The sequence below is a fragment of the Strix aluco genome, chromosome 4, assembly GCF_031877795.1.
Source record: "Strix aluco isolate bStrAlu1 chromosome 4, bStrAlu1.hap1, whole genome shotgun sequence".
In the NCBI taxonomy this organism is placed as follows: Eukaryota; Metazoa; Chordata; class Aves; order Strigiformes; family Strigidae; genus Strix; species Strix aluco.
The window spans coordinates 48910875-48935147 of record NC_133934.1 but is presented as its reverse complement, the minus strand read 5'-3'; the positions used below and the strand labels follow the sequence as shown (position 1 = coordinate 48935147).

Sequence of the window (24273 nt, the reverse complement as noted above, 5' to 3'; positions counted from 1 at the left end):
AAAATTTAAGTATCATCCCAAGTGAGAAGTAACAAACTGCTTCTATTTCTAACCACATGGATATACTTCATCTGCTCATAAGCAAGCATGACCTAGTAGATCTTCCAAAATACAACGGCTGATTTAAACAAGTCTGTTGCTGACAGAAAATTACATTTGTCAAGACATGTTACAAGCAACAGAAAGCCACAGTTCATTTTAAAAACCCTTTTCTCAAGTGTTCAAGTATTTTTAACTACTGTTGTTCTGTTAGATACAACAAAGAGTCACAATTACAACAGCTTCTTTGTCAGACTCCTGAGAGTTGTGTGTCCTGTGGAACAAAAAGGGAACATAAGAAACTACCATCAAGTCAAAACAACCATAAGTAATATTTTCTTTACATTGGCAGGATCAAATTTGTGTGAAAATATAAAGCTATTAGTGCACCTCTTTATTAGGTCTCAAAAAAAATTTATTATCCTGCCTTTGGCAGGAGACACTCTTTAGCTTAATAAGTAGAAATGGTGCTATTTTGAATAGTTGCATTTCTTCATCTTGATGCTGTAAAATGCTTAATACATCAAGATTTCCACTACAGCATCCAACGTTTTTGTCAGTTAACTGTGCTGTCAAATTTTTGTTCCAAACTAAATTGTGATATACAGGATCTTTGACATGAAGACATTTTTTTTTTTTTGTCAAACCTAAAAAATGTGTCACCTGAAGTCAAAATGGAGAGACATCGCCAGTTATTTCAAAAGCCTTAGCTTCTTCAGAAGCTTTGACTGCGAGTGTTGAGTACTTATCTCTACGTTTCAGCTGCTTCAGTGTAAAAGACAAAGAAAACGGGACGAGCAGTGTGGGTTACCAAGAAGCAAGAAATGAAGAACAAAGTATTTTTCTATGCAGAAAGGCAGTAAGAGAGTCACTAATACATCTGCCGATGGTGTATTGGACCTTTTACAATTATTATGTAGCAGCTGAAAAATTTAAGACCTAGGATTCCTTATAAAAGATACAAGGATGCTTCTCTTCATCTCCAGTTGATTAGTATTAAGATAATAAGACTTTTAATTGCCTACCACAACCATTCAATGGCAGCCTTCAAATCATGATTAAGGGCAGTCCTATCACAGCACTCAAAAACCTCACTTGGAGAAAACAAAACCAAGGTAGTCCACTCTGCAAAGGAAAAAGACAAAAAAACCCCACAAACCCAAACCTCTGGACTTTCAGTAGAGTGTACAGATGTGATGTGTGCCATCCCTTATACCAGTGGGGGACAAAGAGTGGAAGAACACCCTGATTGTGCTCTACAGTTTTTGAAACTTCTCGCCACACTGATGGAGAGTTGGTACACTGGCATGTATACTGTGCTACCTATGGAGATGTTTATTGCTGAAATTGGTCCATGCCTGGCAGCAGCTCTCACAGGCATAGGTCATCTGACCTTCCCCAACTTCTGAAGGAAACTGTGTGGGCCAGCTCCTCCCAGAGTCAAGGCTGGACACTCCTGAATGCCCCTCATTGTGCACCAACCCCAAGATCGTGCAACTCATATTTTGGCTTTGAAGGCCAGACAACTGTTGTCTGTCAGCAGATAGTACAGATGCCACTACACAGAATTCAAGTTAGCATTATTCCAATGAAATTTCTCTGGACTGTGACAGATTTTCTTTAACAGCTGCAGTCATTACTGTTTATTTGGTTGAAAGAAGAAGAGAGGTGATGGGCATCATAAAAAATGCAAATGAATAAATGATTGAATTATGTATGATACATAGCAATAAAATTTGCCACTATACAGCAGCAAAAATATGTGCTGTTAAAAAAAACGCAAAAAGGTTTCCTGTATGAAAATGAATTCACATTAAGGCTCTTTAAGGCAGAAGTACACAAAACAAGCATAAAGGAAGCATAAATTTACATATGTAGTAGTTTGGAGACCCCCAAGCAAATAGGGAAGAACACATATTGGAGTGTCCATTTCAGTCACATTGTGAGAGCAAACAAAAAAAAGCCAAACAGAAGAATTAAAACATATCAGACCTAATTTGCACATATTCAAAACCAAAAAAAAAAAGTACTAATTTTGGAAACGTGTATACTTTTATTAGAATTCCTATTTTTCCACATTTTCTTTTTGCAAGTCTTGATTTCACAGTATGTCTGATCTAAATCTCTCCCAAATGCTTGTGGAGGTTCCCCAAGCAACATACCTTCATCCATTTATTTTTTTTTTTCTGGAGAGAAAAAAAAAAATTACAATTTTAACATAAATTTAGAGACTCCCCAGATGCCTACTGAAACTGTTTCTGATCTGTCACAAGTGCATAAATACAGTTGTTGTGACTAAGGGTGCAGTTTTACCAGGGGGTGTTCAAGGCAGAGCTGGCATGTGAATCACAGGAGTGTCACCCACTGCTGGAACAGCTCTCAGTCTGACACATTTCAGACAGAGACCCAAGGAGAGGACTAGATGTAGTGAAAACACCTTCTGATAAACCTAGTTACATGATTTCTTTTCATATAAAAGCATTTAAAGAAGGAGTACCAAATATGTATGTGACACAATTGACTTTGGGACCAAAACTGGTGCTGCCAACTGAAAAGGCTAATGCTAATATTCTGATCAGTCTTGTCCCCACTTAATCTGTGAGAGTGCTCCCACAAGCTCTTATGGGATGTTTCTTTAACACCAGTTTAACAGAATCTGTTTTCCACTTGCCTCTCCATGGGCTCTTGTGTGCAATTTCAGTTCTCCCATTACACTTGCTACATAATGCATGAAAGACATGACCGACAAGCTTCAAAGCCATGTAATGGAGTAGGCATGAACAGGTGGAGGAAACTGATAGTTTTGCTGTAAGATAAACTGAGCACCACCTGAAAAATACTTTATTTTCCTTCTCATTTCTAATTAACTTTGTTATTTTTTTTCCTTTTCATCTCTGCCCCTGCCTTTGTCAACAGTGACCCTTCACCTCTTCTGTCTTTTCTGTACACACTTCTCCCCTGATCATAGCCTCTACTTTGCACCCCACACCTAATGTCATTAATCCATCAAAATCAGCAGTGTAATGCCAGGAGATAAAATATCCTACTATAATTCTGCGGTAAAGGTGGAAAGTGGCTCAACATAAGTCCAGGTATACTGAAAATCTCAAAAAGCTTATATTGAATTTAGGTGCTTTAGTATTTAGGTGTCAGACGAAGTAGTTTTTAGAGATCAATGAGATCTGAAAAGTGCTGACTTCCAGTAAAAAGATCAAGTCCTGCCTGTCACGGGTAAGGCAATCCAAAATTTAACCCCTCTCCCCATTACTGAACTTCTGAAAACACAAGGTCCCTAAATGAAGATGAATGACAGGCAGAAAATTAAATACTCTATAGTTTCAATGTATTGACTGTTTAACTTTTGATGTAAGCAATAGAGCAATAATTTAACCAAAAAATGCATCAAGCTTTTTTCATGCAAACCTATTTTCTTTCACATTTTGAAAATAATCTTCTGGACCAGACCAGATTATCCCAGAAACTTGACAGAATTTCACTGCCATTGTCCAGCTCTCACATAGTCTTTATTAATAAGATTAATCTTGGCATTCCAGATACATGTATGTGTTCTTTAGATTTATACAGCTTCAAAACATGTGAATGAGAGGAAAAACGAAGTGGTGAAGTATAGCAGAAAACATATTTTCTGCTGTTACTGTGATACTGACTGCTTTCCTCTTCAAGGCTTGGCTATCTGTACTAAAGCGTATGCTACAAAATTTTGCCTAGAAAGGAATTTTGAAGACAGAAATCACAAATTCCAGAATGGTCACATAGAATTTCTTTTGCTGTAAAGATTACAGGCACTGTCCTAACAAGAAGACTTACATTCTTAAATTATTAGATGTTCAAATAAGATAGAGTCAGGAAACAAACATACAAACAAACAATAAAATATGTTCTTATATAATTGTTTCTCCTCAAAAGAAATCTATGGGGAAGAAAAGGCACACTGCTAAAGGCACTATTAATACAAGAGAATGCTTCTGTAGCCTCTGAAATAAACACTGAATAGTGATAGCTAAAGAAAAAAAGCAGATGAATTGCCTAAGAATTATACATATATATCCAAATTCAACAGCATAGAAATACACTCAACTACTATATTCTCAAAATGCAACAATTAATACCAAGCATCAGCTGCAGCTATTTAAGTTCATCTACTCATGAATATGGAAATCAGTTCCCTAAATTTATTCAGTGTACTGTAACAAAAAGCACAGATATTTTAATGAAAAACACAGTATTTCTAGAAAAACTGCATTTTTAAAAATTTATATTAGATACATTTAGGACAGTATCTTAAATCCAAAGTTAATATTCAAAGTATGAAATAAAGACTGTATAGCCTGAAATAATTTAATTTCAACATTTTTCAGCTCAAATCGTGCTGCAAATGTGATCTGAATAACATTTGAAAAAGTGTCCTGATGTTAAAATTAACATTTGAAGCCAATCAGTAACCTCCTTCTTCAGACTCTTCACAGCTCACTACTAAAGCTGAAGAAAGTTAAGGCAAGTACCAGCTGGTCTCATTCTAGGCCTCTCATTGCAAATCGCTTTTGGATACTTTCTGAACAAAATGAACCCGGGAATTATTTTCTTCCAGTCTTTTTCAGGAGTCAAAATTTTGTTACATGGCACCGGGTAGACCAAGTGTCCACATGCAGACACGCACATCCATGTGTTCCCACCCCAATGAATGTCTCCTCACCCTCCTTGCCAAACAGAGATCTGAAATGGACTATTTCGCACACATACAACTACCCTGCCCTTGCTGTACCATGAATACCCACTTCCAAGCATCAGATCTTGTAAAGTGAGAAAACTTTCAGACATCTGCTGCAGGAAGGCTGTACCCAGCCACAGCAGCAGCACTGGCATCAGCTAGCTAGAAAGGACAAGAAATTTATCCAGGAAAATCACTGGCACCCACAGTAGCCACACAGCTCTACAACATTACTGTTTTATTACTGCTGCAGTCATCTTGAATGCAGAGAGCAGAGGTAACCTGGAGTCCACTGGTTCCAAGAGGAGGGACTAACACAGCCTAGAAATGGTTTTCAGCAACTTGTTTATGAGTAATTGGGGATTTCACAGCCTATTTTATCAATCTGGGTCAAAATTTATGGTTCATGAAGCATCACTTTCTGCCCTCTGTAGGGGTAAGAAATTTTATTCAAATTCATGCAATTTTTATATACTCATTACATTCTCATTTAAAAGTATACAGCACATCCAAATTTGCAAACACATTCACAAATCTGGCAGTATGGAAAGGTGAAACTTACCCCATCTGTAGCTTTTACTAGGAGATCATAAGTGGTTGGATCTCCTTCTCTGTCAATGTCTTGAGACACACAGATCTGACCAGTACGTGGATCAATCTGGAAGGCCTTGGATTTTTCATAATAATGAAATCCATCATAAAGAAAATACTCAATTTCACCAAACTGGTCAGCATCTGCATCTGTTGCCTTGACCTGCAGGGAAACCAGAGAGATAAAAAATGAAGCCAGTGAAAGTATTACTCATTCATTCAAAAATCACGGACTCTGTTTAAAAGTTACCTGTTTGCGTTGTAAAAGCACACGTGCATACACACAATAAATACAAACAGACTCTGCTACCCATGCTGTCTGTCTGCAGTTTGTAAAATAATGACTCGGCCACTGAAAGCATAACTATTGCAACAAGCATATAAGATCGATTAGACCTGTCTGCAACATTACTTGTTTATCTGTCAATAATTATCTCAATCAAGTGGACTTCCTGTGACTGGAAAAGCCATACACATTAAGCCATGTCAGTAGGCCATACCTTAAATTACTTTCCCTTCATGTTATTTTTACCAGTGGAGGTAGGTCTTATGAAAACCACACCACACATAGATCAGCAAAGTGCTGCAGGACATTCTTACCTAATGTATTTTCTAAAAGACTCCCCAGAGCTTAATTTAGTTTTCATTTGAAAGACAGCTTGGTGGCACAGTGATCCATACAAGTTAAGGACTGGAGGGGGTTTTAATCTCCACTCCTCTCTCCAAGGAGCCAGAGCTCCACTAACACAGCTAAACATGACCATTGTACGCACGTGCAGCAGAAAGCAAGAGATGCACAGACTGCAGCAAGTCCCTGTGAGAGACAGTTACCTTGCCAGTGTTAGACTTGCATGTAGCTGTAACTGCTGAATGACAAACAAGCCTAGTATCTTTTCTTTTCAGCTGCATTAAGTACCTCTAAAAAGCAGCATGAATTCTGTTGTAAATCCCAAACAAGACATGAAAGCCTAGGGTGACTTTCAAGATGCTGAATCACCTTCCCTCAGCTGGGTTTTAAAGGACTCACAAGGCATTACACAAACAGTAGGCAGTCAATGCTCTTCAACTGAATGCATGATTAAGGCAGTGACTAGTCTAGAAAGTATAAAAACTCAGTAATTTAAAACCATCAGGTGATTTTAAATTTTAATACAGAACATACCTCTTATTGTAACACTAATATTTTTCTTTTTACACACATTTTACCTTTTAAAATATTTTAATAAATATTTTAAATATTTAATAAATTATATTGCCTACCATAGCAATATGTTTTGCCAATACCACATACATGTGCCCTGTATGGGGAGAAAAGGTTGGGGCGGGGGGGGGGGTTTAATAGCTGCCCTCTCATGGCCAGGAGGTAACTGGAAAGACAACACCGTGCTCTGTCCTCAGGGGCAGGGCAGGAGATGAGGAAACAGTGGTCACAAGCTGAAGCTGGAGAGGTACTGGCTGGACCTAAGGCAATATTTTCACCCCGAAGCTGATTCAACACTAGAAGAGGCTCCCTGCCCAGAGGGACTGAGTTCTCCATCCTTGGAGTTTTGAGACCCAGGTGGGCACAGCCCTCAGCAGCCAGGGCTGCCTCAGAGACCTCTCACCACCCCCTCCATCCCCAGCAGGGCCAAGGAGTAAACACTGCACAGCTGCGTTAGCACCGCAACACAACTGTGCTGCTTCACCAGCCATCAGAAGTCAAGTCAATAAGATGCTCAAGTGTGAAATTCTCTCTCCTTCAACCAGGGGTGGCTTGGGTAAATATGTATTTGATAAACAGAATAGTTTTGTACATTGCACCTTCAATTTTATTGCCCTAAGTTCTCTGATAACAAAAGGTTTTGTGCTGAGTTTGGGTATTCTCTGGCATGTTCCATTGTGAAAGCTTTCACTTAAATTTACAAACATCTGAGAAGAAAATAATTTATAAAAGTATCTACACATTAAGAGAGCCAGTATTTTTAGTTCTCTAATTTGTCATTACTGGAGATACTTAAAGGACTTCTCCTCAGTTGGTTTCACTTTCTACTCATTCTTTGAAGATGATAAATCCTGTGGTTTTTTCCATCAGTCTACCTGTGCAAGTACAATGCCTGAAGACCTTAATGGAGGTTCGGAAATCTTACTATCGCAAAGCCCAAGATTTAGAACTGGCAGGAGTTCACGAAGACCTGTGCCAGCCACTGCCTGCTCGTGACCGAGGTTGGTAAGGTGAGACCCACAGCCATCAGCCACAGACAGGGCAAAGGTGGAGGTCTGTACATGACTGCCTGTAAAGATAAATGTCTGGCACGGTTTTAGGCACAGTTTTAAAAAAGACCAAGCAAGACAGGCCAGGGACTATTCCTAGCAATAAGTTCAGATGAGGTCATCCTGGGTTTGGGTTGTAAATGAATTTAGCTGTATGGACACAATCTGTGCCAGGTCATTTGGCCTTAAGGGCCCCAGAACAGCCTTTGGCTGCTTCTCCTACTAGTACAAACATGGCCTCAAAGACCACTCAGTGCCTTCATCACACGCTCACTTCCTTGCCCACGGAGGAATTGTTTTGGCATTAAGGTACTGAACTGGGACTGAAATAAAATGAAATGAACAAAAACATGGCTTGGGAAGGCTGAAAAGCATAGAAGTGGGGAAAGGGAAACCATGTAAAAAGTGCCAAGGCAAATTATAAAGCTAAAACTTACTCTAGACCAGTTACTTCCATCAGAATTTAAAAATACATGTGTTTTTCAATTATTTTTTCATTTGTTTTTTGGTTTTAAGCACCCTGTGGACTTCTCCAGTTCTGCATGGGATGCTTGAGATTTGCTGTATTTCAGAAGATGTATCACTGTGACTGTAATTGCACCACATACTCCAATGCATTTTTCCATGCCCCAAAACAGTTTCTCATAGCTCTGAAGGCCATTATACCAAAGTTTCTGGTGCTGCAAATAGAAAGTTCCTCCAGAGGAGCCCTGTGGTTGCAGAGCCCTTCATGCCCATTTCACACCCTTGCAGTTTGCATCCCACAGCTGCAGCACAGGGTGCAACGTGTGGCCACTCCTGACCCCTCATTCTGGGTAAGTTAGCAAAACTCACACTCAACTTCAGCAGCACAAAGATCCCGCCCTAAAAATGCTTTACAGCTGAATATAAGTCAAGTCTACAGCACATGTATTTCACCAGCCTTGTACATTGTTATTTCTATCATAAAAAAATAATAAAACGTAAGTCTAGTGTGCTCTTGGTACTCTGCCACCCTGATGCTATGAAACAGTAATTCACTTGGGCCGTATAAGAAAAGTATTTATTTCTTGTGCCTGAAATCTAAACAGGTTCTGTCTTCTTGTGCCTGCACGCAGTTACATGTGTAAATGCTAACATTTATGTCTGCAATTGAGCATGAGTGATTAATCACGGGTGTGAAATTTGCGGGTATTGTTAGAAGTTTATCCCTTTATGTTCAGTGACTTGTTTCTTGTAAATTACGTGGTCCTCAAACTTTGAATAGTACATGTAAAGGCATAATGAATGACAAATTTAAATAAAAATGCTTCAGTTCAAAGCAATACAAATTTGAAGGTCTAATTGCAATAAACTTCAATTACTTTAATCATCTATCAGGCAGCAGAACTAAGTGGCATCAATTTTTGCATTTATAAAAATATAATCTTTCTCTCTGCTCAAGTCCCTCACATCCATTCAGTTTCCACCCACTTAACAGTCCTTTTTTTAAATCACTCACCATGGAACCTTTGATCCAAAGAGGGAAGAATCTGGAATTAAAAGTGAATGAAAAATTTACAGTAGCAGAGCTGAGGTTGAATGGCACTACACCTGAGGTCTGCGGAGTCATTAACTATTATCACAGAATTGTTTAGGTCGGAAAAGACCCTTAAGATCAAGTTGATGTAAGTTGATTCAGAAGGAGGAATCCAGTGAAAACATACTAACAAATTCAAGTTTTCTGATACAGTTAAGAGACTAAGTTATCACAGATTTTAGAAATTAAAGCACATGGTAGTGACTGTCCAAAACATGTTGAGTTATGATAGCATACTGCACTAGTACCAGTCCTATGGAGTATTACAGCAGTTAAGTGCCTGTGAATTACAGCAGTCCAAACAGAGGAAATTAAGGCAGCAGCAGGAATTTTCACAGTGGATTGATCAAGAGTGTTGTATGTCAGCAATATCACAGAGGTGATAGAGCTGGAAGAATTTATATGCTTTGGAGATGTGGGAGGCAAGAGAGTACCAAATCTGTAACATCTCTTTTCTGACAGGCTGAATATGAGATTGGAATCTAGGAGAAAAGAAAGGGAGTAAAAGGAAGGGTTATGCTCACAGGGCCTTTCTCATTCTTTCACCAAATATGTTTTCAATACACTAAGTTGAAAACGCATGTTATTAAGGACTGTAAACTTGGGAATAAGTAACTACAGGACAAAGTATTTCCCCAAGAAACATTTTTAAAAACCAACAATTCATGGTATGGATAGCTACTGGCTGGACTTCTCCCATCGGTCATGCTTTCTGCAGTCTAAATTCTTTGTACACTGTCTAGACTGCAAATCCATCAGAGAAAAAAAAGTTTCTTCTGTCCTGTTGACACTACTAATAAAGTAATAAATGGTCAGAATGCAGACATCCTCTCAGGAGAAGGAAAAAGGGGGACCTAGAGAAATGTTACAGAGAACAACTAAAAAAACAATCCATCCATGAGGAGAATAAACAGTGGAAACTGGTGGACACCAAAGGGTGTAAGAAGATGCTGGCAATACACTTAAATAGGAGGGAAAAGAAACGTACTTTTCAGTGCTATGCTGAGGAAGGAGAGACTTCAGAGCTTACAGAAAGCAAATATTTGGCAGATCCTCAGCTGGTTCCATTCACTTCAGTGAAATGATGAGAACTCACAGCAATGCATAGTATGTCCCCATATTTTACGGGCATGAAACAGAGTTACCAATAAATGAATAGTAAACAAGATTATAGAGAATGATATCAGCTCCTAAAGCTCAGATTGTTTTAAACACTAAGCCATTCAAAGAGAATATTTTTTTTATTTCCACTGCTTCAAAATCCTCAAGCATATACATAACTATGTCACCCTATCATTTTAACAGATTAAAATAGAGTTCCTGACTATAGATTTAGCTTTACTTTCTTTCCTAGGCATTATTTCCTGTTTTATAACAACAGAATTTATTTTGAATAGCAGAACAAATATTTTATATTATATGCAAAATGGGAGAAATTACTTGTGCACACAAAACCACATCAGAAAATACAATCTTATTAACTGTGTGGATTAAAAACTCAGGAGCTATATAAAGTCCATTTCTAGGATTTAGAGTATGCAGTCTTAAAGCTGACTGCTTTGCAATGCTGAATTTCACATGTGGGTGACCAGAATTAATTTTATGGCTTTCAGATCGACAGAATAAAAGTAGACTACAATGGGAAAGAGCAGGTAGTTCGGCCAAATAACTCATGATAGTGGTCATCTCTGATAGCAATTAAATGAGACTGAAAAATATTAAATCAATTTTTCATGGCTTAAGAATTGCTCCCATAACATATTTTGTCAAGTTTACTCCATTTCATTTCAGCTAACCAAGATACAGCTTTCATAGCTCATAAAATCTGTTTGGGGGCCTCTTAATGTCAGAGCATAAGACAGATTTTTATTTTGTAAATAAAAACTGTTTTTAATTCTTTCAGTTGTACTGTTATTGTGAAAAGCAACTTAATTACCAGCAGTCAGTTTATAACAAATCGGAATGTAGGGTAAATAAAGGCATACTCCACAATATTCATCATCAAAATGTAAGACAGGTCAAAACAGATGGATTCAGACACAGGGAAACTACCAGGAAACTGAAAGGAAACAATTCAGTGGTAAGAGTTACGCTGTTGATGAATGGTGTAAGCATAGTCCTGTCCTGCAGACATCACCAACACAAAATCCAACATCCTTCCAGTTAAAGGATTGAAGGACAGCAGGCCTGTTCATGGTGGTATGGCAATGCCTGATGGCAGACTTTTACCAGATGAGCGCTGCAGTACCACATGCAAGCGACCAAATGCCAGAACAGCTGACCACAGCACTGTGAAAGTACCTGCTATGCCAGACCCTCAGGCCAGGTCCATGGCCACAAGGAAGGAGAGAAGCAGCCTGTGTTGGTGGCATGCTGTCAGTAAAATAAGATTGTAGAAATACTGGCAGTGAAACTACTGGTAGTAGATATTCTTCAAGAGTCATTTGGGTGTAAACATACCTGTGAGACTAGCACATGAGCTGCCAGAAACACACATCATCAGATGTCTTCAACTCAGTGTCCTCACTTATAACCATGGTTGGCAAGAAAACAGTATATAAAATACAAACCAATGATCTTTACCTCATAGCTGCCTGCAGCAGCGAGGACAATAATGCTGACACCAAACCTGAAGAGTTTTAATAAATATATTACTTCTCTGAACTTTGATCTGTCTGGCTCAACATGCATGATCACGGCCCATCTCCCTGGTATGGCAGGTTTAATGTATAGAAACAGGAACGAAGCTTCAGATCTACTTGCTGAAGTCCTACAGGCATGAGCCTTGACCTCAAGAACAGGAACTGTTTGCCTGAGGACTTAACAGCTTGTCTTTGAACAACAACTTGCACTGACAACAGAGAAAGCCCCACTCCTCATCCTCAAACTGGGCCCTATCTGGAAAGCCACAAACCAAAATAATATCTGGAATTTAAGATGAACATTCAGCTGGCATTGATGCTTCCTTTGCCAACCACCACAGGTACCACATACTCCAAGAAACAAATAATAGCAAAATCCTTAGTACTCATCTTTGCTCTGATGCAAAGTATCTCCACTGTGCTAGTCAGGTCAATGGATTTGACTAATGTCAATCTTTCTGCACTTCATTCATTCCTTTACCACAGCTGAACAACTGACAGTAAGCATTGCATAGACATGACCTTACTAACCTCTCTTGCAACAGATGCCAATTCCCACAGTCACTCCACAGTTGTCAGTTTTCTAAAGGTGCTCATAACCATTTCATTCAGGTCCCATCAGAAACATTCATGAATTAAATCTCAACAAGTTTTAAAGTGAAAGTACAGAAGCCTAAACACAAGCAGAGAAAGAGGGTGGGCACCATCTGTGCTCCATAATGGCATGTGGAACATGCTATTCACTGTAACCTCAAGTCAGCATTACATTTCTTAATTATGGTAAGGTTTTCAGTTTTGGCCTTTCAAACAGTTACAAAATGGTTGAGCGAACGCAGTTCGTGCTTACCTGTTTTGGGGGGTTTTTTTGGTTTGGTTTTTGGGGTTTGGTTTTTTTGGTTTTGTGGGTTTTTTTGCTTGTGGGGCCCCCCATGAGTTTTATAGAAATTCTCAATAAACTACAAGGTTTTAAAATGAGGTAAGACTTAACTCCATTTCACATATGAATCTCTCATAAAAGATCACACTGATTTTTATCTTTTTAATAACACATTTATTTTTTATAACATTCCATATCTTCCTCGAGACAAGTAAATGAAAGGAAACATATTTTACTTGATGAACGATTATGAGATTTTAGCTTTTTGCCTTCTCTGCTCTTCTGTGTATGTAACTGATGACAATGAACAAACCTGCCAATGAAAATATTGATGTATCTTTGATTTACTGCTTTCAGTTAGTCTATGGAAAGCAAGAAAGATGAAAATCACTGGAGGAGAAAACAGCATAAATACATTACAGCATCATGCTTTCATGAAAACCAGACATCACCCAGAGAGCCAAGTCCAGATCCAGGAATAACTGGGTATTTCAGTTTGTATAGTAATCTGCAATTCCTGCTTTGATGCTAGCCAGAGCCTGAATTCACTCCGATTTAACCCAAAAGTTCCTGACATGCCTTCAGTTTTCTTGCTACGCCTCCCACAAAATAGCACAAGCAGCTAAATCCCATTGATGCTAGCCAGGACCCAGAAGTGTGGGAGGCAGGTCCAATCTGGAAGGCACGCCCTTATCACTCTTAACACACCAAAAGGATCCAAACCATTACAAAATACAGTCGTTGATATCTGAATCCATAGCGAGCAGCAGTGTTGCTAATGCCTACTTACCACATGGTAGAGTAGTAGTTATAAAATGTGTTTTGGGAGCAGGAAGCTTAGGATCCAGTCTGCTAAAAGGCCCATCTACTCAGTCAGTTTGGTCTACACTGCCTTCCTTCTTATTGTGCAAATATAACCAAGTAGAACATCATTTATTTTTACTGTCTATGTAAACTGGAAGAACAGAAATGAAAACAGAACATATTTCTGAGGAAGGAAAACTAATTTTCATAGGAACTAGCAAACATTTACAGGACTAAAGCCGTATTAATCATCAAAGTCAAGACCCCTACTTTTCAGTAAAAGCAGCTCTATCTATTCATTAATGCTGCTCACATACTCTGCTATAATTTTAGATTTTATAACATGATAAAACCTTGCTATGCACTGTTAAGAGTTTAAGTATAAATCCATTTTTATTCATTAACTTTAGTAAGCTACAGAACTCCAAGTCTGAGTACCTCTGCCAAGCAACAGCAGAGCAGAAAAATTTCCCTATTCTGTGTTGATTGCACAAAGCAAGGAGTCATGGGTTTAATAATCTAGAATATCTGACACAAATAAAGAAATATTTTGTAAGAACATGTTATTTTATGATCTTGCACTGGAGCATGTCTCAACTTTTGGTGGCAGGATTAATTTTAAAATTACATTTAATAAGATGGTTTAGAAAGCACAACTCAAGGTACTGGCTATCTTGTTGCTTAGGTCATTTTTCCCATTAGAACACCTACTATGAATGATAAATCGATAATATGACTTTTATTGGCAGCATGTATTATTACATTAATTAAAATTCATTAGAAGACGCAATTTTTTTGCTTAGATCAACATAATTACTGTACTTAGAAAGCTGTAATGTGATATACTATCTAACTCAGCCTAAATGATCAAAATACATATCCTGAATGCAGAGTAGGTGTGTGACCTTAAAACAACATCAACAAGTCAACAAGTTAAGTGCAATGGATTTGTTTAATTTACCTACTCTCATCCACACACCCTTGAAAAAGTTATTTTTATTACATCCATTAAAAATCAGGCTTTGTAACGACTGTAGGCAATGGTCCTAATGTAGGTCTGATAACAGCAATATCATTATCATCATCCTAGTTTGTCTTGTTTTGTTTTGATCAGCATGGTGCGGTTCAACAGCACCACTTCAAGACAGGCTTTACAGGACACATCAGCATAGGTAGGCAAAGGTTTCCATCACTTTGCACCTCTAACACTCTGAATCTGAATGCTCATTCAAACAGTCTGCCAAATGTTAACAAATATGAAATGCCTGCTAGTGTTCAGGCACTGCTTGTTTACACGGAGCCTGACTATCCTCCCATACCCTCCAGCAGTTAGGATGACAGAAAAGATGAACTTGAATTGCCCCACAAGGAGTATGTGAGAGGGAAAAAAAGATTAAAAAAAAAAACCAAACATGAATGTTCTGGAGTTTGATAACAGTGGTCAATCAGTAACATTTCTGTTTCCAGCTCCTTGCTCTGCAAGATGATGATTCTCGATGTTGTTGAAGGAATCTGATGCTAGTTGGAATCACAGGAGATTCTGGGGTTGGCTTTTTTGGTTTGTAGGTTTTTGGTTTGGGGGGGGTTTTTTGTTTTGTTTGTTTGATTTTTGTTTTGGGTTTTTTTGGGGGGGGTGTAGATTTTTGTGGGGTTTGGGGTTTTTTTGTCTTGTTTTTTGGTGTTTTGGTGGGTTTTTTTGTTTTTCTTCTTAAGGTGTTTGTGTGTTCACAGAAGTCACAGAATTTTGCAAATTCCAGAGAATGATCTGCAGGTTGTGGCACCTGAATCCGTTCAGAAAGCTGGCTCCTACTGCCCTGTCCCCTTATGAATATCTGTTCGTGTGTTTATGTGCACAACCACACTATTAACAACATCTTCTAATCATCACTGAGCACCTTATCTTGGGTCTCAGAAAAGTAGGCTGCACTACTGTCAGTTATTCCCTGTAAAAGTGCCTAAGCATTGAAAAGAATAAACTCTTTCCTAAGGAAAGCATATATTTTGTGTAACTGGAGTCTTATAAATCATAGCCAATTTATATTTGGAAGTAAGCAGATGAGGGCTCTCTTAGTTCATTTCTGCTTTTATGGAAAATTTAAAACATGGCCAAACTCACAGCTTGAATAATGTATTCATAGCACTTGGAAAAAATATTTTCTTATTTTGTTCACTTTAGACAAAAAATTAGCAAGGGATCTATATATCTCCTAATGATTGGTGCAGAAATGAAGCCTGACACAAAGTATAGAGACATTTCTCCTCTCCTTCCTTCTAAATCAATTTTTCATATACACACAAATTTTGTTTCCCAACTCTCCAACACTGAATGTCTATGCTTCTAGCTATTTTTGCTCTATGCAAGTCTCATACTCACACAATTTCGAGGCTATCAGACTACAATGAGCAACAACAAGCAATCATCAGAAAGATCAAAAGGCACAGAACACGCAAAATCTTAACCTCAATTGCATAACACTAAGCAAAATCTAGGATACCGTCTAACAAAAAGAAGCCTTTAGTACTTTATTTGGTCCCCCCAAGCACACAGTAAATGTGTATAACTAAACCAGCAATTTCTTCAATTTAAATTAGCTATATATTTTACAAATATGATTCAGATGGCCCAGCTTTGAATATATAGAGGTGGCAGAGCCACTCCCAAGAAGTTGAAGGACATCTACCTATGACCCATGATGTTTAAGCAATGATATGCAGGAGTACCACGAAGTCACCACCACTCTAAAGTTAACACAGCCTGTTCTAAAGACAGAGCTTTTAAACACTCTCAGTATTTTACCATAAATTACTTCCTGCTCCCAAACTACAAATCCTAATTAGTATTATGATAATTGCACTTACCATGCATACAACAAAAACACTGTTCAGTGAAGGGCTAGTAAAATTTAACTGATACTCATTATCATGCCAACTAAGCCATACATATCAATGAAAATAATTGTGTGCACACACCCTTTCACAAGATACAGATCTTTAAATCAACACAGTAACATCTAGGACATTAACTACACCACCTCAGAATTATGGGGCCAGAAGTACCTCTATCCCCTTTGCAGACCAGGCTAGAGGTCTGAGTAAAACCACGAGGTGCACCAGCCTTCCTTCTTTCTCCTACAACCTGTCTCTGCTCATACAGCCTCCATGCACAACCCCAATTACATGACGGCCAAGAGACCAGCATGTTACATGCATGCAAGTCAGGATACACAGTCAGATGGTGCATTACATGCATGTTTCACTTGACAACATGATGGATGAACCTTCATCAGATGGAAACCCAGGAGCAGACCATCCTGCTGGGCTATAGGCATTGCACACCTGAGAAGTGCAAAGTTACAAAAGTTTCCAGGTCAGAACAGTCCAGAGCCACCTAACAGGGTCAAAGCAAAGAGAAAGGGGAGAGAATAATCAGTATTACAGCCACAAGCCTGCAGCACAAGTGAATCCCAGCCCATTACTACTAATACATTACAAACTCCATTTACTTTATTCATCAATACCTTTTGCTGCATGAGTTGAGAGCTTTTAAACAGCACGATCTAATACCTGATGAACCTTAAGCCTTTGCAAAATACACCACATAACACAAGGAACATTGTATGTGGGAGTAGCTCAAGTACATCTACGAGCACAGAATGTGGCTAAGTTATAGTATAACATCTAAGGAAAGCACACTGTGTACTAGCAGCAAATTTTGATTAGTAAAAGCAACAGATAGATTAAGTTCTGGGAAGGAAATTAGAAGGGCTGACAAGGTATAAATTGGCCACGTCAGCAATACAGACAGAAGCATCCTTTTTTTTTTTTTTTTTCTTTCTGATAAGGAATTCTCCCACAAATAGGACACTGGAGTCCTACACTGTTCCTATACTTTTTGCACAGCAGTAGTCAGAGCTGTTTTGAAGTGGGAGATGATGAAAACCAGATGGCTAGGTCCATTTGCTCAGCTCCAGAATTCTATGAAGTCTTTTGCTTTCTCTTAGGAAAAGGAAATACTCTGTTCTGGGGACTGGTTCTGAACATTTTGGATGTTCAGTGATCAAAACAGTTAACTGGAATGAATTTCAGCTTCAGCGATCAGAAGACCAAGATGGTGCTGGCAAGTAGAGGCATTCATCAGTATCTGCTTTGCAGAAACAAAAATTAAAAACATCACAACTCCAAAAAGAAGTTTATGTCCAACTTGGTGCATGCAGAATTTGTACATCCATATGTTTAGGGAGGATTGAGGCCTCCCTGAATATTCAGACAGTATGTCTCTAATACTAAATCACTTTATCACATGTGCTACTTTTAGACGATCCATTCCCTATTTCCTCATTACATTTTTCTCAAACTAATGGATCAGACCATTTGTAGTATGGTATTTAAACTATAAACAGACCAGATATTCTTATTAAGCCAAAAGGATCCCTGCAGTTTTGTCACATGTATGTGCTAAATCTGTAGCTCTTCAATTTTCATTTTTGTGTAATGTTCCTCCATTTTCTGGAGAAACCAAAAAGACAGAATAGGGAACTGCTGAATAATGAGCTTCTGCTCTCAACTGCTTCCATCTCTCATGCATACATTTGGTACCTGTTCATGATGCTAGTTAATCTCAGCTGCCTTTATTGGAGCTTTTCATCATCTGGCAAAAAAACTAGCTTGTTTTTCCCACCCTCTGCCATGTCATTTCATCCCTAGCCTGGGTCTCATCCTTTCCTGTACCTCTGCAGAGAGTGGCAGCTTCCCATCACCAGCAGCTACACAGCACACACATAGCAACAGTCTTTTCACTTAACTTTTTAAACAAACAGTTTCTTAAAGAGAGCTGGCTCCTGTTAAACTACACAAATGGGAATCACAGCAGCTAAAATTTCACAACAGAGCTATTATATTTCAGCCACACAAGAGACACTGGAGAGCATACTGTAGAGAGATGGGAATATCTGGGATACAGTGTGTGCTCTTTTCACTTTGCACCACTGGTTTCCAATTTGCTTGTAAATACACCAGCATATTTTATTCTCAAGATCTTGTTCCACTGCACAGAATCAGAGCTTGTTTCCTAGTTTGTCCTAACACAGTATAACCCCCTTTTTTTCCTTCCTTCTTTCCCAAGTGGAACTGTAGCTTTTGAAGGAACATTGTAAAGATATAAAACTTCCAGACTGGAGCAGAACGACTGAGTCTTTAGTCCAGACCTCATTCCTGGACAATGGCCAGTGCCAGAGCCTGAAGAGCAAGAACCCAGTGTCAATAAAACTACTCTCTTCCCTCTCTTTTCCTCCACCGTGAAGGATTCAACATAAAAATAAATAGTTAAATAGGCTAATAACCAAAGGTCAGAGTTTTATTCTTTCCCAAACTTTTCTGAATGAACTGTTTTTACTTGTGTTACATGCATAAATGTCTAAGCTTTCTCCAAAGTTGTTAAACTATTCGCCAAGACAAAGCATGGCTACAAATTTTCTATTCAGGAAGAAATTTATCTCATAATTTTTTAATTTATGCCCTTTCAATTTAATGGAGTATTTTTTGCTGTTAGACAAGGAGTGAAAAGTTCATAGTATCTACTCTGAACTATTAATTATTTCATAATTCCTCTACTCTGTCCCTTTGTTCATTTTCTGGCCAAAATACACATTTCTCAAATGGGAACATTTGACATAAGTCACAGCTTGCAGTGAGAAGCTGGGCTAACAGATCTGCAGGCTCCCATCATTCAGCACTAAAAAAATCCCATTCCTTTGACTGAGTATGAAGCTGGCATTGGTCAGCACTGTAGAAGAGGGAAACCTCAGCCTCTGACAGTGTCCTAGAAAATGGTGGAGCAATGCCCGTAAAGATCTTTCTCCACTGATGATGATCTACTAATCCTTGATGTCCATCCATGCTTCTGCCCATGGGAATTGCAGTAAGGTGTCTTGAGCCTGTGGGAACACTGGTATTGACTAATAACTAATCATTGCTAATGATCACTTACTCATGAAAGGTGAAAAGGCATGAGGTGATCTCTTAAAAGGAGAGATCCCAGTCAATGTGCCAGAATCTTTCACCAAGAAGTAAGATGGAGCTGGTTGATCTACCTTGTTCAGATCTTTATCATCATGGGAGCTGGCATCAACAGACACCACTGTGACATGCCTCCACAACAACTTCTGACATTTAGATTCACTTCACCATTAAGTATGGAACTCACTTAACTGGCAGATGTTTCAGATTTGGAAATACACCTTTTACTATAATGCTAGAAGCATTCAGTGTGCAGATTTAAAGGCAGCATGCAATAATGGTGAATAGAACAGGACTGACATCAACTGATAGAAAGGCTAAAGAGTATGAATTGACATAAGGGAATAATGGAAGAACACATGTGGCCTAAAGCAAGCATGGCACCTGTGCAGCTCAAATTAACTCCACCAGAGAAGTGATGGGAGAGGGGGGAGGCACGCAGTTGGAGGAAGCTCAGTGTCTTAACTGTAAAAGTTAAAATTAAAAATTAGCATTTTCAAAAAGTCAGTTCCAAGGGGAAAAAACCCACCATAAATATACATGTGTGCTACCATCAAAGAACTAGACTTTTCAGAAAGAGGTGAAAACTAAGAATGAAAAGAGAGGAGAGCAACCTTAACAAGAAAAAAAGCCAGAAAATAACATTGTAAAACGTGATTCTTCTTATAAGGTGTTAGAAAAGACACTTCAGAGATTTATGAAAGAATTAATTACACAGAGAGTGATAGGGTTTGGTGGGAAAGCACCTGCTCTACCACAAAGTAAGTGTAGTCCATCTGGCTCACCAGCCCTACACATGCAAACTTAGAGAATTAGAGAAGCCTGCACACTTTAGCAGTCAACTGCTGCATTTTGCAGACACAGTTTTTTGTGACAGGAAACAGAAACATGATCTCCACATAACCACCGTGCTCTGTGCTCTATTAAGATTCACAACTCTGTCATTTGAGCTGCTTTCACATCTGTAACCTAATGCTCCAGCAGCCTAGCCTGAACATACATCTGGTAATGTCAAGCACATTGCATGCACCAGGAGCACAGGTGGAATGATATAAAATGAGTGTTTTGAAGTGAATGCAGAATGAATTGGAGGTACATCTAGAAATAATTGAACACAGTGATCATGTCAGTAGCAGCTGAAGCTCGTGAACAGCGAGCTGTCTTTAATAATTCTTGGTAAAGCTACTTTACCATTAACACACACTCATAAATAGCCTACATGGAAAAAAGAAACTGCTCCTTCTTGACAGCAGCAGAGTTAAACAAGATTGCCACACAGCAGGGGATGCTTGCCAAGTACTTGATTATAATAATTATCCGCTAGGCTGTGCAGTATGCTCAAAAAGATTTGTAAACAAGGTAAACCTTCCCCGCCAAGGAAGGTTTAGACTGGATATTAGGAAGCATTTCTTTACAGAATGGGTTGTTAGGCGTTGGAATGGGCTGCCCAGGGAGGTGGTGGAGTCCCCATCCCTGGAGGTGTTTAAGAGTCGGGTCAACATAGCGCTTAGGGATATGGTGTAGTTGGGAACTGTCAGTGTTAGGTTAATGGTTGGACTGGATGATCTTCAAGGTCTTTTCCAACCTAGATGATTCCGTGATTCTGTAAACAGATTTAAATAAAAAAAATAATTAAAAAAAAATCATAGAACGGTTTGGGTTGGAAGGGACCTTAAAGATCATCTATTTCCAACCCCCCTGCCATGGGCAGGGACACCTTCCACTACACCAGGTTGCTCAAAGCCCCGTCCAGCCTGGCCTTGAACACTTCCAGAGAGGGAGCATCCACAAATTCTCTGGGCAACCTGTGCCAGTGTCTCACCACCATCACAGTAAAGAATTTCTTCCTTATATCTAATCTAAATCTACCCTCTCTCAGTTTAAAACCATAGCCCCTCATCCTACCCCTACACTCCCTGGTAGAGAGTCCCTCCCCATCTTCCCTGTAGGCCCCCTTTAAGTACTGGAAGGCCGCTATAAGGTCTCCCTGGAGCCTTCTCTTCTCCAGGCTGAACAACCCCAACTCTCTCAGCTTGTCCTCACAGGGGAGGTGCTCCAGCCCCCTGATCATCTTCACAGCCTCCTCTGGACCCACTCGAGCAGGTCCATGTCCTTCTTATGTTGGGGGCCCCAGATCTGGACACAGCACTGCAGGTGGGGTCTCACAAGAACAGAGTAGAGGGGGAGAATCACCTCCCTTGACCTGCTGGCCACACTCCTCTTGGTGCAGCCCAGGATGTGGTTGGCTTTCTGGGCTGCAAGTGCATATTGCTGGCTCATAGTCATTTTTCCATCCGCTTTGTGTTCTCACTGAGGGACAAAACTTTCTTTGAAGTTACAATGCATTCTCCATCTGCCAGAGAGGCAGTCTCCAAAGGCACTATAAGACTGAACAGTAAGATTTACATTTATTTTCTCTCACTAGTGACAATTTTAAATGGTTTCTCTGTGTCTGAAAACTGTCCATAGAAACTGTAGTATTCTTTACTCACAAAAGATGGCCATTATCAGGAGAAAATATCAGGCAAATAAATGCACTGCTTCATACATGCACTGCTTCATACTTTGTAATATAAAATCCAAACTGACAAATTTGCCTAGTCGTTGTGTTAGGAACACACAATTACAGCTAATGGAAGTTGACTGTATCATCTCCTGCAAACTATTTAAGCAGTCTCCAGTAAAGCCAAAGGAGACAGATTCATTAGTTAAACATAACTAATCCTTAAGACACCCTTCACATTATCTCCTGGTTCTTCTGTCACTTGTCCAATGCCAACATCATAGTCTCATTTCCTGCAGCATTCTCCTTTTCACCCACTCCTCCTCTGCAGGGTTTGGTTTACTTCGTGGTTAGCCGCACCAGTTAAAGAGTAAAGGTTTGTAACACTGGCTGCACAGCTCTCAGTGACAACACTAGTGCTCTGTACACACACAGTCATTCATGAACCACGTGTCAAGTTTAAATCTGCTGGAGCACCATATGTTATAGCAGTTAGAATAGATGACAATACAGGTGAGTGCTGAGAGCCAGTTCATCTGTTCTGTAACTGAATTTACCTTTCTTCTACTTAGAAATAATGATGAGAAAGCTCAGTTGTCTCATCCTAAGAGTAACAGTGGGACTTTTTGGTCACCAATGGTTCCCACCCCTCCTGTGTCATAGCAGGATCACGGCACACATGTCATACTATACTTGGCCTGAAAAGACATGACTAAAGAGTAGCTAAAATAATGTTTCCTTTTATTTTCAGAATAAAATCTAGAATGAGAATAAAACTACAGAATGCAATAAAAATGAGGGGTTTTTTTCTCCAAGTCATTTTCTAGCCTCTTATTATATAAAGCTATTCTATATGGCAGTTCAAAAAGCTGGAACAGCAAATTGATCCTCTACTAAATCCTGTGGTATTTTACCTCCTTTAATGTAAAAAAGTACTTCAATTCCACAAAGTTCCATAGGCATCTTCTATAAGCACTGCTTAAGAAGCTCAGAAATACATCAAAATCAGGATCTGCTTACTCATACTTTGCAGGACAGACCAAGACTTGAATTATGATGATTAGTGATAATGAATACAAGCTATGGGAATATTAACCCATGGACTGAGCACTATGAAACACGATGTTGTGCAATTTCATTACAAAAGCAGAAAAGGAGTGAAGGGAAAACTCAGCACAAAACTCTGAGAAAATGAGATGATCAGAGAAATCCAGATCTTCAGCCTTCAGAGAAAGCAACAGATACACATCATGGGTACCAAGTGGTACAGTCCTTTGTACTAAAGCTGCTCTCAATACTAATACCATACTGGCAACAGCATGAGGCTTTTCACAGCCCACAACGCAAACGCCTTTCTTTTCTGATCCCATAAAGATCTACTTCCACCAAATTAGAATAATTCACCCATTCATAAAAAAATAACATCAATTTCCAAGATAATTTCAGAGCCAAAAAGTCAATTTCTGAAGTCATTATGGTTCTTCCATCTCAACCTACTAGCAGGAAGAAGAAAGAAAAAAAAAACACCCAGAAAAAAAGGACTCTCCGGTTCAAGAGAAAAAGAAAGTTTAGTAACCTAAACTAATTACACTAGAAAGACAACTTTAAAGCAAAAGAATAAATTGAACAAGTCAAAAGGGCAAATTCCATTCAAATTTTGCTGGTGTGTGAAGAACCAAAACAACTGAAGGGAAGAAAACAAGCTTTCATGTAAAGACACTGACACCAGCATTATGCATTGCTCTTTCTTGCCACAGCTTTTCCAGGGAGATGTGCAGCTCCACAGACACAGCAAACTCAAAATCCCAAGAGCAAATTCAAGTTAATATTTGTTTTGTAAACATATGGCCACATACCAATACCTTTTAAAGTAAATAATATATACAAGGCAGCAAAGAAAGGATAGGCTGAAACCAAAGAAAGGACAGAAAAAAATGTAGAAACTCTCAGAAGAAAAATAACAACACTTTAAAGCCATGAGAGAAGACAGGAAAGAAATACAATTAAAGGTTTTTTTTCACCCAATTCCAAGAAAGGGAAGGAAAGAAGTTACAAAATTCCATTATAAAAATTAATATAAAATTATACTACAATGATAAAAACATGATAGATTCTGTGCTGAAGATAAAAACCATGGTAACATTGCTGTGAATTCCTACTGTTCTGCAGCATGAGGAATTCAGGATTTTAATCACACTATCACAGTAGAACACAAAGGCATTTGCAAAATGTATGTCAAAATCCATTTCCCAGCATAGGCAGTAT

At 38.9% G+C, this 24273-nt stretch overlaps 1 protein-coding gene across 1 annotated transcript in view; it reads right to left on the bottom strand.

Annotated features, from left to right (window-relative positions):
- DCHS2 (dachsous cadherin-related 2) overlaps positions 1-24273 on the bottom strand; it is a 129357-nt gene that overhangs the window by 69927 nt on the left and 35157 nt on the right. The window contains exon 2 of the mRNA XM_074821269.1: positions 5331-5522. Coding sequence (XP_074677370.1) covers positions 5331-5522 — 192 coding nt within the window. The remainder of the gene's footprint in view (positions 1-5330; positions 5523-24273) is intronic.